The 17,141-nt window shown below is 34.3% G+C and overlaps 4 protein-coding genes across 5 annotated transcripts; 1 reads left to right on the top strand and 3 right to left on the bottom strand.

Annotated features, from left to right (window-relative positions):
* The first annotated feature begins 34 nt into the window (after window positions 1–34).
* LOC116344726 lies at window positions 35–1,751 on the top strand. The gene is made up of 3 exons (XM_031773406.1): window positions 35–795; window positions 886–1,220; window positions 1,285–1,751. The coding sequence occupies exons 1-3, from the start codon at window positions 238–240 to the stop codon at window positions 1,637–1,639; spliced, it is 1,248 nt and encodes a 415-aa protein (XP_031629266.1). The 5' UTR covers window positions 35–237; the 3' UTR covers window positions 1,640–1,751.
* Window positions 1,752–3,406: 1,655 nt separating this feature from the next.
* On the bottom strand, window positions 3,407–6,432 carry LOC116344727 (DDB1- and CUL4-associated factor 7). 2 transcript variants are annotated; one of them, XM_031773407.1, is made up of 4 exons: window positions 6,057–6,432; window positions 5,514–5,745; window positions 4,800–5,444; window positions 3,407–4,710 (listed from the first exon to the last, which is right to left on the bottom strand). In XM_031773407.1, exons 2-4 carry the CDS (start codon window positions 5,702–5,704, stop codon window positions 4,512–4,514), a joined length of 1,035 nt encoding a protein of 344 aa, XP_031629267.1. In that variant the 5' UTR covers window positions 5,705–5,745; window positions 6,057–6,432; the 3' UTR covers window positions 3,407–4,511. The 2 variants fall into 2 exon arrangements, with proteins under 2 accessions (XP_031629267.1, XP_031629268.1); XM_031773408.1 differs by lacking the exon at window positions 6,057–6,432 and adding an exon at window positions 5,848–6,027.
* Window positions 6,433–6,551: 119 nt separating this feature from the next.
* On the bottom strand, window positions 6,552–9,439 carry LOC116344725 (aminoacylase-1-like). The gene is made up of 7 exons (XM_031773405.1): window positions 9,287–9,439; window positions 9,019–9,218; window positions 8,169–8,941; window positions 7,864–7,994; window positions 7,692–7,752; window positions 7,470–7,609; window positions 6,552–7,174 (listed from the first exon to the last, which is right to left on the bottom strand). The coding sequence occupies exons 1-7, from the start codon at window positions 9,433–9,435 to the stop codon at window positions 6,646–6,648; spliced, it is 1,983 nt and encodes a 660-aa protein (XP_031629265.1). The 5' UTR covers window positions 9,436–9,439; the 3' UTR covers window positions 6,552–6,645.
* Window positions 9,440–11,282: 1,843 nt separating this feature from the next.
* On the bottom strand, window positions 11,283–16,270 carry LOC116344808 (alanine--glyoxylate aminotransferase 2-like). Its single transcript, XM_031773575.1, has 8 exons — window positions 15,925–16,270; window positions 15,605–15,723; window positions 13,944–14,178; window positions 12,720–12,813; window positions 12,422–12,630; window positions 12,116–12,335; window positions 11,652–12,041; window positions 11,283–11,573 (listed from the first exon to the last, which is right to left on the bottom strand). The coding sequence occupies exons 1-8, from the start codon at window positions 15,999–16,001 to the stop codon at window positions 11,496–11,498; spliced, it is 1,422 nt and encodes a 473-aa protein (XP_031629435.1). The 5' UTR covers window positions 16,002–16,270; the 3' UTR covers window positions 11,283–11,495.
* Window positions 16,271–17,141: the final 871 nt, after the last annotated feature.

Below are 17,141 nucleotides of genomic sequence, written 5' to 3'. Positions count from 1 at the left end.
GATGTTAATCTCTTTCTCCATCAAATTTTCTATGACAGGTACAAGTACGTTTACGAATTGTTGAATTTACAACGTGTAATCCATGCGCACAATGCAACCAATCCGCATCGAAATTGGTCATCGTTTGTGGCGGTGCCACAATCAAGCAATGCCAAACATCATGCAAGATTCGATACAGATGGATTCATATTGCTAACGAATCTCTTGTATGAAGCAAGGACTGGTCAAAAAATCCCAATGCCGAGAGATCCGTGGACGCATGCCCAACACAATGCATTTTGGCGTCGATTTGTAAATTTGGACAAAATCAATAAGCCGAGTCAACAGTTTGACTTTTCATTCACCACCGATGGATGTTCAGCCCATTTGAAAATGATTCGGCGAACCAGAAACGTTAACACCAACACCAACAATAACAACAACAATGATGATGCAGTTCCGAATCCAGAACAACCGGATCCAGTGCCGCCAATCATTCAACGTGCTTACGATTCAGGACAAATTGAGAGAATTATCGGTTGTGATCCGGGCTACAGAGAATTTGTGGGGGTCGTACGCAAAGATTTAGCGACCGACAATGAAGAAAATTTTCTGAAATCATCGAAAGAGTGGCACCATATGACCGGCTTTTTCGACCGTCAATACAAACTGAAGCGATTTACGGGTGAGTTTGAGAAAAAATGTCGTAAACTGCGTGAAAATCGTGAAATGTATGAGGAAATGCCATCGAAGAAAAGTGCCGACTACCGTACCTATCTGGATTACCAGCTGGATATATTCAATGAATCATGCGAGGTATTTATTTATTTTTTCGCTCTTTTGAGTTGATTTAATTTGATTTCATGTTATTGATGTGTGTGTGTCATTCATTCTTAATTTATATAGATAAAGTATCAAAAACGTGTGGTTCGTTTAAAGTTTGATGCATATACACGTACGCAGGTAGCATTGCATGTGTTGGTAAAGCAAATGACAAAAGTCGATCGTAGAATGTCGGATGCTGAGAAAACAGTGATATTGGCATTTGGTGGTGCAAAATTTGCATCAAACTCACCCATCAAAGGATATCTACGGTGTCCGCATCGTGCATTGCAACAAATGGCACGTGAATATGTATTCGTTTTGCCAATCAACGAACACAACACATCGCAGAAGTGTAGTCGATCAGGACGTAAGCTGAAGAAACGAAGAAGTGTACCAGAACGTCAATCAAAAGACCGGTAAGACCATTGCCAATGAATGACATTATTATTATTATTATTGATTGTATTTTCTTTTCTCCAGTTTTCTAGTTTGCCCCAACTGTAAACCGGTCGAAGATGGCGTTTTTCACGATCCAATTCAATGGACAGGCAGAGTTCATCGTACTTTCAAAAAGAAACATCCAAAATGGAAATACCGTTCCATATGTACATTCCATCGACCGGTTCCAGAAGCAGAAGCAAATCCAAATCCACCACCAAGACAAAAGAAAAAGAGATACCAGAAGCAGTTGGAACGGAAAACAACAGTTATATTCAATCGCGACATAAATGCAGCGAGAAATATGATTAAGAAAGGATTGTACATGTTGAATCATCTGCCGATGCCAAATTGTTTTCGACCATTCAGGCATCAACTCCATTATTACTACAATTAAAATCAAAAATAAAATTATAAGCACGGACGTCTACGCGAACATTCTCACAATGGGAATCTCATTGTTTCAAACAATGATACCAAGACGTAGTAGTGGACGATGCTAACAAGTACTAGAAATAGTAAGTATATTAATTTTTCACAGTAATCAGCGATCTCAACACTACTACTGCTACAATGAACTCCCAAATTAAAGCAATGTTGTTGTTGTGGTCATTGATTTTATAAGTATTTACTTTACTTAACTACAGGGTGCGTCATAATAACTGTCCCTTTTTTTTCAATCGTTTGTTTTAATACTCAAATGTCTTGCGATTCACTCTGTCGTTTACCGTTATGTTTATTGGTGTTTACTCTAACTCTAATGATACTGCGCATTTATGTACAGTGTCTGTATAGCTTGCGATAAGAATGGATGTGAAACGTCAACTGGTACTAAATTTGCACAAACGGGGCTTGAGACAAATTGATATTTTTCGACAGCTACAAAATGAAAATATCAACTTGAAATTTGTAAAGCGCACAATAAAACGATACAAAGAACGGAGCAGCGTTGATATATTAAAGAAAACTGGACGAAAAAGATCTGTTCGTACCAAAAATCTCATCAAACGAGTGAGAGAGAAAATTCGCCGAGAACCTCGAAGAAGTGGATGAAAGTTGGCTCATGAGCACAAAATCAGTGAAACTTCAATGCGACGAGTTTTGGCAGAAGACCTGAATATGAATCCATTCAAAAAATGTCGACGACATGGTCTCACAATCAAAAATAAACAAGCCAGAAAGCAAAGATGCAAAGAGTTGTTGCGCCGGCACGCAAACTCAAACATTGTTTTTTCAGATGAAAAATTGTTCCTTTTACAGCCAAGCCTCAATTCGCAAAATGATCGTGTGTACGCATCATCAATCCTTGATATTCCCGAAGATAAAAAAAACCATCGAACGATTTCAAAATGTTCCACAATTGATGGTTTGGGCCGCCATATCGGCCGACCACAAATTTCCACTGGTTTTCGTCGAAAAAGGCGTAAAAATCAATGCCAGAGTATATATTCGAGAAATATTGCGTAAAAACTTATTGCCACAGTCTCAAAGACTATTCAGAGGTGAACCATGGGTATTTCAACAAAATGATGCACCCGCACATCGTGCAAATACGACACAACAATGGCTACGCACGAATTTGCCTGATTTCATTGACAGAGACTCATGGCCGCCATCGTCTCCTGACTTGAACCCGCTCGATTTTTTTGCTTTGGGATACATGTCGTCGAAGCTCAATGATCTGAAATTTACGAAACGAACCACTTTGGATGCATTCAAAAAGAAAATAATAAAAATTTGGAACGAAATTCCCATTGATATGGTGCGTGCCGCGTGTCAATCGTTTTCGAAACGTTTGCGTTTGGTAATCCGAGAAAAGGGGGGAAGAATTAAAGTCAAAGGCTGAATCATAATCTCTATACCTCATTCTTATATCGAATAAAATTATATCTCGATTTGATTCAAATTTCTGTGTTTTTTGGCTAGAAATAAAAGGGACAGTTATTATGGCGCACCCTGTATAAAGTATATACTTTCATCTATAGTTTCATTTTCCATTCCGATCCATTACGCATTGATTAATTTCCATTTTTTCCATTCTTTTCTTCTGATCAACTCTTAGGTAGCTCCGTGAAATCTTAATGAATTTGACGATATGAATAAATGAAACGCAGATCAGTTTACAGTGTTTTCTTAGTAAAAATCACATTTATTCTATAAAACGTTTACTTTACTGGGTTCGTTTTATTGTTCCAATTTCAGATGTGTGTATAACTAGTTTTCATCATTTTATTCGTCTGCTGATTATTGTTGTATGAATGAAATTGATCGGATTTTTTGTTGTTGTTGTTGATGATTTATATCATAATCTATATAAATTAAATATGATTGAATTGGTCATTTCGTGTTGTTCGAACTATTTCGTGATCTTTTTTTTTTAATTAACTAATCAGTTAGAAATTCACCTTAACATAATCGTTATCATCATAGCATCATATACATAATAATTATTAGGAAAGAATATTCTTATTATTTAGTACCAATTCTTATAGCACACTTTTACAACATCATTCGAAATTATCACTAACTTTGTGTGTTTCTATGAATCGAATAATAATTGCCGATTTTCTCATAAGAAATCAAAATATTGATTTGAATTTGCATGGATGAGTGTGTCTGTGTGTGCATGTCTTTTATGTCTACACTCTTCTATTCAGGAAATATAACATAATTCTTCATACTTTTGCTTGTCATCAATAATAATTAATTATTATTTAACATGCGCTACAAATTAAATGTATACATGTTTGCTACTAATGTTTTATTGTGTTGAGAACCTAAGCGTGTGCATTCTTTCTCTCTCTGTATGTGTGTTTGCTTAAACGATAATGGCTTATTCTATCTCGTTCGAAAGTAATGTCGTCTTCGTTTATTTAATATCGTTATTTTGAGTTGAGCTGAGCTATTGTTTGTTTCGTCTGTGTTTTGTTTTCGAATTGAGTTCTACATTTTCGTGATATATTTCGGCTATTATTCGATTTCTTCATAAAAATGAAAATACAAAATCTCAAAGTTAACTGATTTTCAGTGTAAGAAAAAGATACATCTCAATTGCACCATTTATGTTTGTGTCGGTTTTTTGAATAAATAAAGCAAAAAAAAAGGAAGAAAAAATAATAAAAATATTTTAGCTATGATATTCACTTAAGGAGGCACAAACTAAAATCGAAATACTAAATAAAATTCCTTAACATTAGAATACAATATAGTAAATCAGCAAAAAAAATTGTTTTTGATATAGTATCCTTCCAAAGAGTCGTGAAGAGTCTCTAGACTCTCAGAATTTCACATGCTTTATTATAGCAAATGGCAATCCAATCTGGTTGCGTGGCTCCCCATTGAATTTGATTCACTTCACCTTCGGCCGCTGTATACGCAAGTATTGGATCTTCAATAGCCCGTGGCATTTGTTGAATATCCCAAATTAGTGCTTGATGATCGTCGCCGGCTGTGCATATATGACATGAGCTGTGCAAAAGACGACATAAAATCATTTTGAGTTTAAACACTTGCTGCATGAATATCTCGATAAAAATGAATAAATATGTAATACAAACCTGTGTGGTGCCCAAGCAATGCCATTTACACAGGCTCGATGATTGGCTAATCGGGCAACTGGTGTACATGGTACACGAACATCCAAAATGATTACTTCGCACGAATCCATCGCAACTGTTGCCAAATAATTTGGATCTTGTTTATTCCATGCGAGCCGTAACAATGGTGTGTGTGTTGGATCTTCGTAAATGATTGTTGAATGTTCCAAATGTCGTAAATCAAACATTCGCACCGAACCATCGGCACCAACTGATGCAAACATATCACGGCCACCGCCGGCACGTGAAAATGCAATGTCGTACACCTCTTTATCGTGCGCAATCAATTGTGTCTTTACATGGCCGGCAACCAAATTCACTCTGCCCAACGGTTGTCCCGTTTCTAGGCCCCAAATTGTGCATGTTGTATCGATCGATGATGTACCAACTAAATTCGGATCGACTTCATTCCAATCGAATGATGTAAGCGGCGCACAAAAATCACTATTTTTATTATTATTGAGCACACACTCGAGTCGAGTGTCTGGCTCACCGGCTCGCCATACGCGCAAATAATCTCCACTTGTTGCTAACAAATCCGGATATATACCCTTTGAATCTGGTATCCACATAATTTTTGTCGTCGGATACGGATGATCGAACGTACTGAACGAAAAAAAAATGTTCATGATGAGACCCGAAAAAATTAAAATTTACACTACCAATATGTCTTACCTTTTTGCACTGAATTCGCTTGTGTCTTCATCTAAACTTATAACCTGAACTTTGTTATTGTATTCTTCAATGAAACTGCCAAGTGCCAATCGAAAACGTTTGTCAGGCCGTACGCTCCAATTCATCGAATATAATGGCCATGGTGCCAAGTATTTGTAGATTTCTTTTCGTTTACCTGTACTTGACGACATGCTTGCGTATGACCTGAGTGGGCGGTCGCGTAAAAACTCCGCTACACAGAGAAATACAAAATCAAATTTTCAAAAATCAATTTCAAAAGAATAAATCAATTTTCAGCAAACAAAATGATTTAGATAAGAAGAAAAAAACAAACTAATTCGCGTTAGGCGACACAAAGACGATTCGATGCTTTAAATAAACAAAATGTCAAATGTGGCATTAGGAAGTTCACTGTGTGCACATTTATATTATGTAGACATGATGTTTATGTGAACACATAACAAAGACGTCTGGATGCAACGTCGCACATTTTCATGCATAAAAACAACACTTTAGTTATTGTGTTCATCGCTTAAAACTTACTTATAACGCTTTTATTGGCTCTTTCAATGTGCAAAACCGATTCAATCACGATCAAAAACAAATAAAAATTATCGCAAAGATGTACGAGATTCAGATATTAGATGGATTTTGTTTGCGGTTTTTACGTCACACTGTTTAACTTTTTCTACACTAAAATATCACTACAAATCAAATCAATTTCAAATAAAACTTATCGTAATTGCTTTGAAAATAGGTTCAATGTGATGTTGGCATTTGGTTTTGATATTGTTTTGTGTCGATTAAATGAATAAAATTTGGTTTGTTTTTACAAACATTATACAAAAACACAAGTCCATGCGATTTAGTTTATATTTCTCTCACGAATGAGATGCGATCGACATGAAGTTGGCTACAATCCATACAAACCGAAGCGTCAATTCATTATGCATATAAAAGTGTTATACAATCGTCAGACATACGAATGAATTGTGCATGGTAACACACAAATAATCGAAAACAATTAAAATAAAACGATAATGATAACAGGTCGTAAATACTCAAAGTAGACAACGAACTTTATTGAGGAGCATTTTTATTCTTCTTCTTATTATTATTATTATTATTATTATTATTCAACAAGATCTTCAATGCGTAATTGGCAAATTTTTTTCACTTCATTGATTCCATTTTTGATTTCATCGTTTCGGGTATTTGGCAAGCGGTCGACAAATCCTTCCAAAATTCGTTCGATTTTATTATTTTGACGAACACAAATCACAAATGGAAATCCAAATTTCTCCGAATATTCGGTGTTCAATTTAACCAATTGTTCTTTTTGCTTGTCCGTTATTAAATGCAGTCCAGCTCCAGATTGTTCGTTGGCCGATTCTTGGGACAGCTGATTCTCGTCAAGTAATTTTCCAGCCAAATCAGGATGCGATTTTAAAACAGCCAACTTATCATCGACGCTTAAATTTTCCAAATAATCACTAAATGCAAGCAATAACTGGTTCAGGTCACCAAATGGACGTTGTCGCACAACTGATTTTGCTGCTCTTGGCCACAATTCAACCACATTTTTAAACACTTTTTCGAATTCTGACGATGATAACTCATTCACATCACCAATTTTCATCTTTCGAATTGGCATTTTTTCGCTACAAAAAAAAACAACAACTCTTAAATTAACTGTTCCAAATAAGAAATTCTACTGAATTTTTATACGAACGAAATATTCGCTTATCAACGCTACTCAAATCAACCGTTTCACACAGATTAACTGATCAAACAAACAACATATTATCTACATAATGCTGACGCGTAAATAAAACATACACACTAGCATTATGTTGGTTATTGCTTTTGGTTTAAAAAAGATGAGCAAATAAACGAAAACAATACATTCGTACTGAGTTTCGTATCTCTTAGAATATAGGTTATCGTTCATCTTACACATTTCCGATTTTTTCGATAATTTTCTCGTAGATCTTTATTCCATTCAAGTACGTATCTGCATTTATATATTCGTCATGTTCATGTAACTTTGGTGTTGTATTCATGAGCGGCGAAAAACCCAATGCTGGAATTCCCACCTAATTCCAATAACAATAACAATTCATTATAAAAATATCCGAAACTTTGATCGTATCCAATCAAATAAAAACGGTCAATTACATTTCGAACATATCTGCTGTCAGTAACTGCTCGAAATACAGAAGGCGTAACATTCAACCGTCTGAAAATTGGACAATTTTCAATTTTCAATTTTGAAAAAAAAAAACTTTTTCAAATATGTTTATGTAATTCTTCAAAGGGAATGCCCACTATTTGAATGAAGAAAACTTACAATTCATCGGTCGCTTGTTTGAATGCAAGCCAATAATAATTTGAATCGTCTATAGGTGTTGGTGGTGGATTCAAGTCCTTGATAATATCAACGGTTACATTTTTACCTGTTTCTCTCGCCCAACGCTTGATCTATAATACACTTTTTTGAAAAAATGAAAACTTTGATGTGAAAATTTTCAATTACCTAAGGGGAGAATCACAAAAGAAAAGAATCGAATTAATTTAAAATAATCAAAAATTAATTGTAAAACAATCAATAATAATTAATAAGCAATTTTTAAGTGAATTGTCCCTTTCAATTACCATTCGTTCAAATTCATCCCAGTCAGCATCGATGGCCATTCTCATATCAAAGACAGCTCGCATTTCAGGCGGCACTACATTGTCTCTAAATCCACCATTTAATATGGTTAAATTTATAGCAGTCACATTACCATATGGATATTTCTGTTCCTTCCATTTTGCCGTTTCATTCTTACGAAGCTCCAAAAACTTATTGACCACATAGTTTAATTTTTCGGCAGCGGTATCATCAAAAAGGATTGAAGCATGACCAGAGTGACCTTGTGCAACAACATTGACAACCCAATCTGGTTTTTCTGCGTAGAATACTTCAATGTCATCAGTTTCAGATGGATAACCTTCGTCTAATCCAAAACCAACATTCATTTTTTTGAATGCATCACTTTCGACGAATGGTCCCATACCAAAACCACTGACTTCTTCGTCTGGCATATATGTCAAATGAATTGTACGTTTCAGCTGAATTATTCCTTTGCGCTTTAGCGCTCTTGCTGCTGCTAAGTATTGCATTCCGACGGATTTCATGTCTTGAGCGCCACGAGCATAAATGTTCCCGTTTTCATCGATTTCGGCTGCAAACGGTGGATGCGTCCAATACTCCTCGGCCGCTGGAACTACATCCATGTGTGAATTCAACATTATAGATGGCAGCTCGGGTTCAGACCCCTTCCATGTCATAACAAGTACTGGATTTTGTTTATTCACAGGATGAAAGATCGATACTTCAAAACCTAAATCATCGGCTTGTTTTTTCAAGAAATTTATGCATGGGTCTGGAATCAGAAGATTTTTCCCCAAAAAATTATTGCTACTATTTAAAAATAATTATTTTCAATTAAAACTCCATTACCGAAATCAGTTTCGAGAGATATTGTTTTAAATCTTAAGTATCTTCGGAAAAGCTGAATCTCTTCATTTTTAACCCATTTGGCTGTTGCTGGTGTTGAATCGTTAAAATTGTAGTTGGCATCCTGTTCCTGTGTTTCTTTAAGTGGACATTTAGTTCGAGTAGTGTAGAAAAAAACACCAACACCAACAGCTACTATGACACTAAAATTGGAATGGATCTTGATTCTGATTTTAACATTTCCATGGTTATTAAAACGAAATTCACTCACCACACAATTATTATAGATGTCAAAATTACTTTTACCGAACACTTTTGACGTGGTTCCATTTTACTTTTCTTCACAATGGTCGAATTTGTTATGAGATTTGCTTTATATGGATTGTAATAAGTACCTTTGAAATGAGTGCCATATACCATAAAAATATAACATTTTTACAGCCACTTTATCTTTGACTGACAATAATGAGACAATTGTAAATTAGTTGAATTTGTATTCAATTATGGTTATGATCGATAATAATTTAACAGATAAAGAAGTCTTATCACATTCGCAGATGATATTCGGTTTCAAGTAAGTTAAATGACGTATTTTAGCGGTTAAATAACAATCTCTCATCTGAAACTTTGCGTGGTTTATTTGATAACATTTTGCTTTGTAATTTTTGAAAACAACGGATATTCGCATGCATTTGTGGAATGTTTTTTTGTTATCATGACATGGCTCTCTCGTGATTTTTACAGTGGTCACAAAGAAGGGCCAAAATATGGAATTGTTAATGTTAGTTGTGTAAGAGTACGAAAAAAGTGCGTACTCCGTTAATGTGTGTTGATAGCAAGAACAATATTTAATATTTATTCATGTCAATTTTTTTAAAGTGGCAACTTCTAGAGATTTTTTGGTAGACTCGCTAATTTAGATTTTTGGATATTATATTTGTATGGTTTCATGAGACGAAAGCTATTGTAAGATTTTAAAACTTATTACTAGTTTCAGTCGATTTCATATGGAATATATATGGCTTCGGATCGCCGTTTTCTAATATAAAAATATGAACATGTTAAGGTAATATCATTCTGAAAGCAAACATGCTCCAAAAGGTTAGAAAAAATCAAACTTTTGGCAACTCCATCGGTTTAATTGTTCGTTCCATTTTTATTTTTCAATTTCACTTCGGAATGTATTTCTCTCAATGATATGCTTATAGTCACGAAAACCCGGAGTGTATTGATTTTTGATTGCATCGTTGAATACGTCACTTATAATTTCTGGTATATTTTCGATTTGTGCAGTGTTTACAAGCTATTCATAATATGCCTTGTGACGAAAGAAAAGAATATGCGGTTTTTTCGGATTTCCATTGATTGCATTTTGGAATTTTTCATCGTGTAACATTTCCGATTCGGTTGGGAATTCTTTCGCTCCTGTAATGTATTTCAACGTAAAACGTGCCTATTTTTGATCGAAAAAGTATGAACATTGAAAGTGAATAAATGGAAATGATAGCAATTGCACTGTTGTTACCAAGTTCAGAAAGTTCGTTTGCGATATCATTTCCACTGGAACAGTTATAAGTACAAATTGTAAATTCGTTTATAAAATTGCATTCAAACGTGGTCTCGCCTTGGACCTCCTCCAATAACAATTTACACTCGGAAGTCCTGCCGCTCCAGCACCAATAACAGCAATATTTAGGAGATTTTTATCAATCGAGGAGAATGAATCATCGGCACTCGTACTTAATAGTCCAAATATAAATGCAAGAAGCATCCATTCAATTCTTTATATCATTTTAGTTGACTTAAACGGAGTTGTCGTAAAAGCCAATAAGCTGAATGAATTGAAAAGCGATCGTGTAATTTTTTGTCAATGAATTTTGAAGACATTTTTATACGAAATATCATTTTTAGATACTTACTTATATAATTATTACGAATAAAACGAATTAAATACAAACGAATTAAATTGGAAAACTTCAAAAACTGCGCTCTTAATATGTCATTGATAAAAGCAATCCTCTGATTAACTTTTGAAACAGACAAGTGGACAATTTCTGTTCTTCCATTGTTTTTTGTGCAAATGAGAAAAATAACATATGGAAAAAGCTATAATAATGTCAAGTTTTATTCATTTGTATAAGAGATGTATCTTTTTCATGCATGAAATGGTGTTTAAAAATGTAAAAGTAGTTATTCGATACTAGTCTCGTGTCTTGTTATTATCCTTTTTATTTGATGCGCCTTTGTAAAAGAAAAAGACTTGAATGTTTCTGATTTTCCACTTTATTTAGCATTTGGCTCGAGTATAATTATTGATAATGATAATATATAAATTGAAATAAAATATTTAAATGAATACAAAATTTGATAGAGTTTTGATTAAAAATGTTGATAGCCTTAATTTAAGACAATAATCTTTTCTTAATGTTTAAATATGAATAGTAAATTATAATAAGAGGAAGAGTTTAATTTCTCCGCGTTTACATTGCTTTGATTAAAATATCCGTACGGGTGGGCAGCTCATTTGACATGTCTTCGGTCAAAGATGATAAATTCACCTATGGTATTAAAAAGAAAATGTGATTAGATGATGTTTTTTATTCAATAGTTCATTTGTTAGATGTCTTGGTACGAACCTTTTGCAAAAAGTGCATGCATTCTTTGAAAGCGACAAAGAATTCATCGGCATTTTCTTTGGTGAAGAGCATTGGTGGTTTGAGTTTTAAAACATTCTCATTTGGACCATCTGAACTGATCAACACACGATGAACGCTCTTCATTCGATCAACAATCCAAGATGCTTCTTGTGTAGCCGGAGTTCGGCATGATTTGCTTTTAACCATTTCAAAGCCAACAAACAACCCATATCCACGAACGTCGCCAATCATTTCAAAATCATAGCCAAGCTTAATTCCTTCACTCAGCAAATATTCACCGACCATTTGAGCATTTTGTTGGAGTTTTTCATTCTCAACCACATCCATTACGGCATTTGCTATCGCACACGATACAGGATTACCTCCGTACTGTAAATCAATATGAATTTTAAATTAAGATCTTAATGTCGACATTCGAAATGAATACTAGAATCTCTAAGTACCGTATTGAAATATGAAACACCCGTTGCCGTAAAACTGTCAGCAATTTTTTGTGTTGTAACAACAGCGCCGACTGGATGACCATTTCCCATTGGCTTTGCGATGGTTACTATGTCTGGAACAACGTCTTGTGTTTCAAAAGCCCAGTAGTGTGTTCCAACACGACCAAAACCCACTTGAACTTCGTCTGCAATTGTCACACCACCATTATTACGAACCACTCTGCAACAAAAATTGAATTTAAAGAATTTTTTCCATTCGAAAAAGATGTGTTTTTCTTGTTTTTCGCATAGAAATATGAAACTTACTTGTAAACATCTTTCAAATATCCTTTAGGTGGAATGATTTGACCACCACAGCTTTGGAAACTCTCAGCAATATAGGCAGCAACACCGCGACCTTCCTCACTTACTTTTTTGGCAATTGATTCGATTTCGGCAACATATTGATCTTTAAGTCTATCAAGTGTTGAGTTAAAGCGATTGTACTTTCCGCGATAGTCATCCGGACATGATGCCTAAAATATTTTTAAGAGATAAAATAAGAGATTAAGAAGCATTCTTATGACATCGGCCGCAGAAAAAGTATAGTCTAAAAGATACTTACGACATGCACAAAATCAGGCTTCGGGTCGGCACCGGGCAAATTAAATTTGTATGGTGAAATTTCCATCAGTGAGGTCAAGTGTCCATGATATGCACTAGAATTTATCCATGTTAGCTTATCGAAGCTTATGTTTGTTTAAAAAAATCTAATGTTTTTTTTTCTTTATTGAAATTTTTTTTCTAACTGATCAAATATCGCATAACTTCGCATGAAACCAATTATTCGTTTGTAAACAGCTGTTTTCAAATATGCCTTCCTCTTGAAGGTTTGAACGGAAGAGTCGGTTTTTGTTTTAGGTTTTTTTTTTTGAAGAGAAACAAAACGTTACGAGATTAGAATTGGTTTTTGTATAAACAACCTAACAATAAAATGCTCGATTTTGTTCTAATTATCTACAATGATGGATGTCATGTAAGTGCAAAGCCAATATACATTGTCGGTACCATCTAAAATTAAATTTAGATTGTGCTTCATGAAGTTGATTGCATTGTAATCGTTTGTTTGTTTACATTATGGCGAAAAATCATGTAGAATTTGTTGTGCCGTTGATGTACGCTTTCTATCAATTTTACTGGGTGATTGCTTATCATCAGGCGACGGGCGTCGTTTTAAATCTCGTAACGATTAACTATTTGCTATTGCATTTGTTGAATCACATGAGTGTGATAAAATGTGTGTGTATTCATTTTGAGTGTAAAAAAATCGCTGATCACACAGAGCACTAAAGGGCGTATGTAATAAAACAAAAGCAAAGATCGTGAATTGATGCCAATAGTTGGAAAAATTTCCATTCGCTTTCGAATGATCCTTGTAAATGGAGTGCGTCGTAAATCTTGATGACTTATTAACACTGTTCGATAGCTTGAAAAGTGAATGAAACTGGCTTTCTTTTTTCCGAAATAAATTGCAGTGCATTCTCTTTCGTTGCAACTCAGTTGGCATGGTCAATGACTTTTTATTACTAAAGTTAAACGCTTTATGACACTTGCTCTGTTTGTGTGACTATCATGGAATATTTCCCGAAAAAATACGCGCACACACATACACCATCTATTTTTGTTCGTTGTTTGACTTTTGCTAACTCAATGATAATAATCGAGCGAATGTACTTCATCCAATGACTTAATAAGTGGGCAATTTAAATTGCGTTTTGAGTTTTGCCCTTAGTTGTTTGTTTTTGTTGTTGTTGTTGTTTGTATATTTATTTGCTTTGTTTACACTTACTGGTCTAACGTGATGATATCCCTCTGTTTTGTGTGAGTGCGAGCCAAACGAAGTGCCAAATCATTGGCCTCAGATCCAGAATTGACAAAATAACAAACCGACAAATCGCCTGGCATTTTGTTGATGATCTTTTCCGCACATTGCACCAATTCATCATGCAAAAAACGATTGTTTGTCGACAGAACGGCAATTTGTTTGCTTGCCGCTTCAACGACTCGTGGATGACAATGGCCAACTGTTGTTTTGAAATAAATGAAAATAAAAATAAAAAATGTTTGATATAGTTGAAATGAATCATCAATTTCCAAATTGATTAGCGCTCTTGTGAATGATGATAATGCAACCGTTTTAAGAGACACTTGAACATTTCAAATGTGTTCAGTAAACATTGTGTTCGCTTTTCATAACTTTCAACAACAACAGTGATATCGCTGTCTGTCAGTTACATTTGATTTGGCTTGTGTATTAAGTTTCAAGATGTGACCCTGTTTATAGCACGTGAACGGTTTATGATTCGTTTTGAAAAAACGTGCCCATTTCGTGCCGCTTAGTAATACACGCTTGATTAGATTATATTAGTTTTTTTTTTGTAGCGATGTGGATTTGATAGGTTTTTTCCTTAGCTTCTCATTTCAGAACATTTTGAAATATTTATAAGTTTCGCTACGTTGGCTTATCAACAACGTGAATTGACACTTTTTTATTTCGAGATTTCGTACTATGACTCGCGTCAATTGTCAACTATAAAACATTTCTTTCTATCAATTTCAGTTTTTTTCTTTGGCATTTTTTTTATTTCCGTCTCAATTATTGCTATCGATTAAATTTTGGTTGACTAGATGAAATTGGCCCCCTTTTTTAGCAGGCATTTATTTGGAGCAGTAATGTGCGAAAGGGGGGGGGGTGGTAGGGGGTGGTTTTTGGTTCCGAGAGATTTTTTTCCGATTTGCTAGGGATTTTCGCCTCAAAATGTGACTTCCAAAAAAAAAAAAAAAAAAAAAAAAAAAAAAAAATTTTGTCTGTTTTGCTAGAAAATTTTTTTTTTTTAAAAAATCAGCCCCCCCCCCTGTAAAATGTAGCTCGCACATTACTGATTTGGAGACAAATAATAGAAGAGAAAAAAATATCAAACACTCAAGGAATTCAAGTATCTTCGACACGTTCACTATCATTCAGTTGTATTCGGTGTTGAACCTGTGATTTTTATTTGATACTTTGAACATTGAGCAATAATTCTTTGAATTGCACTTCAGTATGTAAGAAAAATCCACGAAATGGGACCTGAATTTAAATTTCCTTTGAAGCAGTATAAGTAGAGCATATTGTACAATTAAAGATCAACTCGCGCTATGAATTTTCAAATACAAAATTTCTCATAAATATAAAAAAAATGTGGACAAAGTAAACATTTTCCTATTTTGAACGTTTCTGTTAATGAGAGCAGAAGATAGGATTCTTTTGCCCATTTTCATTATTAGCGATTGCTCTTTTGTGTTGACACAAAATCATAATAAAAAATGCAATGAAGAGAAGAAATATGACAAATCTTCCAAACAAATCGTTGAAAACAATAGTTTTGTGATTGGTGTGGTAAAAGGTCAAGTCGAAATGGAATGTCGACCGAAAATTGTATTATCATTTTAAGTGCATAAGAAACTTACCATGCGCTACGTTGTTAATGCAATCAAGATAACGTGTTCCTTCTTCGTCGAACATATACTGGCCTTGACCACGAACAATTTTCAAAGGGTCTGTTTTGTAAAATAATTTACATGATTTTCTGTCCAAAAAGTACGAAAAGAAAAAAAAAGATTAGAAAGATATGAAAAAAACAATCAAATTTGGTTTTGAATAGAAAAGCTAATTTCGGGGACAATGGAAATTCAAAAAGAAGTAAACTGTGTAAGTGTTTTAGTAAATCTCTTTTGGGAATTTTCCACATTTTTTGGTCAAATGGACCGAAGCAATTGTTCAGACTTACCCGATATATCGGTTTCTCATCTTAATGGTGTCGGTCTTTGTCATCTTTTCCATAATTTGGTTGCTTTGTGAAGGCATCTTTATCGTCTCAGGTAGATTTGTACTTACAAAGAAAGAAATCGGTGTCCAAAATGTAGGTCAAGTAACTCAGGGACTCGCAAAGGATTTTTGGTTTATTTGTTTGTTCGTTATTCTCGAAGAAAAGAGAAACGATTACACTACAATGACTGCGAATAAACTGACGATGAGATTTCAAGTGTTGAACAAAACTTGTTTAACTGATTACAGAATACAATGTGTTTAAAACTCTCGTGCTTTTCACATGCGTCTGAAAGAAATGAGTCTCGTTTTTTATATTTAAAGTCGAATGGTTTATGTATCAGTTAACGATGAATACATATACACACATCAGCTGACTACATGGATGTTTGTGTGTAATCTCCGTTCTCTGTTCGTTCTCTGTTTACCCGCTGATAATAATATTGTATTTGCAATAACAGCACATTTACACTCGCAAATCCACACGCACACATCGTGATAGTTGTTTTTACATGTGCTTGCAAATGAGAAAAGAGAAAGAGGGTTGGGTCACGTATTCCAAGACGATTTAACGTGATAATTTGCTGATGCTCAATTCCGACGAATATATGAATACAGAACCAAGAAATATCGTGTAATGTTACCAATGTAAAACATTTTGCAAATTGAAAATGATTAAAACTGCATCGGATGCATTGTACAAATATTACATAGATACAATGAAACCATTTGGTTGTATAAAAAACTAGGTCGTTGCATTTTACCGAAATAGATATCGCTTTGTAGTTTTCCATAGCGCATCAAGGGGACAACAATCACTTTGAACAATTTAAAATTGAATGAAAATCAATCACCTTCGCCTATTCAATGGAATTTTTTTTAAATTACTTATCAATTTTGCTCGATGACACTTTTACTTTTTATCTTTGACTTTTTCTTCTTTTGAAGATTTCTTCACATTTTCATTCATATTTTTTTAATTCAATAAATTATAATAAAGTGTTCAATACAGTAAAAGGAGATGAAGAAGAAGAAGATCACGCAACCATAATAAACCAAGATAAATAGAAACAACTTGAGATATGATAAAGCACTTTCATTATGAGCATCTCATTTGAACAAACTACATTGCTTACCAGCTGTTTGCTTAGTGAAACATGCTTCAAAAATAAAGATAGA

The sequence above is a fragment of the Contarinia nasturtii genome, unplaced genomic scaffold (genome assembly GCF_009176525.2).
Source record: "Contarinia nasturtii isolate CC-2019 unplaced genomic scaffold, AAFC_CNas_1.1 Cnas_scaffold_1182, whole genome shotgun sequence".
NCBI lineage: Eukaryota > Metazoa > Arthropoda > Insecta > Diptera > Cecidomyiidae > Contarinia > Contarinia nasturtii.
This window is presented reverse-complemented; position numbering and strand designations above follow the sequence as displayed.

Bases quoted from the DNA above. Each gene is read 5' to 3' on its own strand.
- LOC116344726 (XM_031773406.1), top strand. From the start codon at position 238: ATGCCGAGAGATCCGTGGACGCATGCCCAACACAATGCATTTTGGCGT. The intron at 796-885 runs GTATTTATTTAT...TAATTTATATAG, and splicing joins TATTCAATGAATCATGCGAG to ATAAAGTATCAAAAACGTGT. The intron at 1,221-1,284 runs GTAAGACCATTG...TCTTTTCTCCAG, and splicing joins GAACGTCAATCAAAAGACCG to TTTTCTAGTTTGCCCCAACT.
- LOC116344727 (XM_031773407.1), bottom strand. From the start codon at position 5,704: ATGTCGTCAAGTACAGGTAAACGAAAAGAAATCTACAAATACTTGGCA. The intron at 5,445-5,513 runs GTAAGACATATT...TTTTTCGTTCAG, and splicing joins AGCGAATTCAGTGCAAAAAG to TACGTTCGATCATCCGTATC. The intron at 4,711-4,799 runs GTTTGTATTACA...TCTTTTGCACAG, and splicing joins ATTGCTTGGGCACCACACAG to CTCATGTCATATATGCACAG.
- LOC116344725 (XM_031773405.1), bottom strand. From the start codon at position 9,435: ATGGTATATGGCACTCATTTCAAAGGTACTTATTACAATCCATATAAA. The intron at 9,219-9,286 runs GTGAGTGAATTT...TTCCAATTTTAG, and splicing joins ACATCTATAATAATTGTGTG to TGTCATAGTAGCTGTTGGTG. The intron at 8,942-9,018 runs GTAATGGAGTTT...TTCTGATTCCAG, and splicing joins ATCTCTCGAAACTGATTTCG to ACCCATGCATAAATTTCTTG.
- LOC116344808 (XM_031773575.1), bottom strand. From the start codon at position 16,001: ATGCCTTCACAAAGCAACCAAATTATGGAAAAGATGACAAAGACCGAC. The intron at 15,724-15,924 runs GTAAGTCTGAAC...CTTTTTGGACAG, and splicing joins ATGAGAAACCGATATATCGG to AAAATCATGTAAATTATTTT. The intron at 12,336-12,421 runs GTAAGTTTCATA...TTTTTGTTGCAG, and splicing joins TATTTGAAAGATGTTTACAA to AGTGGTTCGTAATAATGGTG.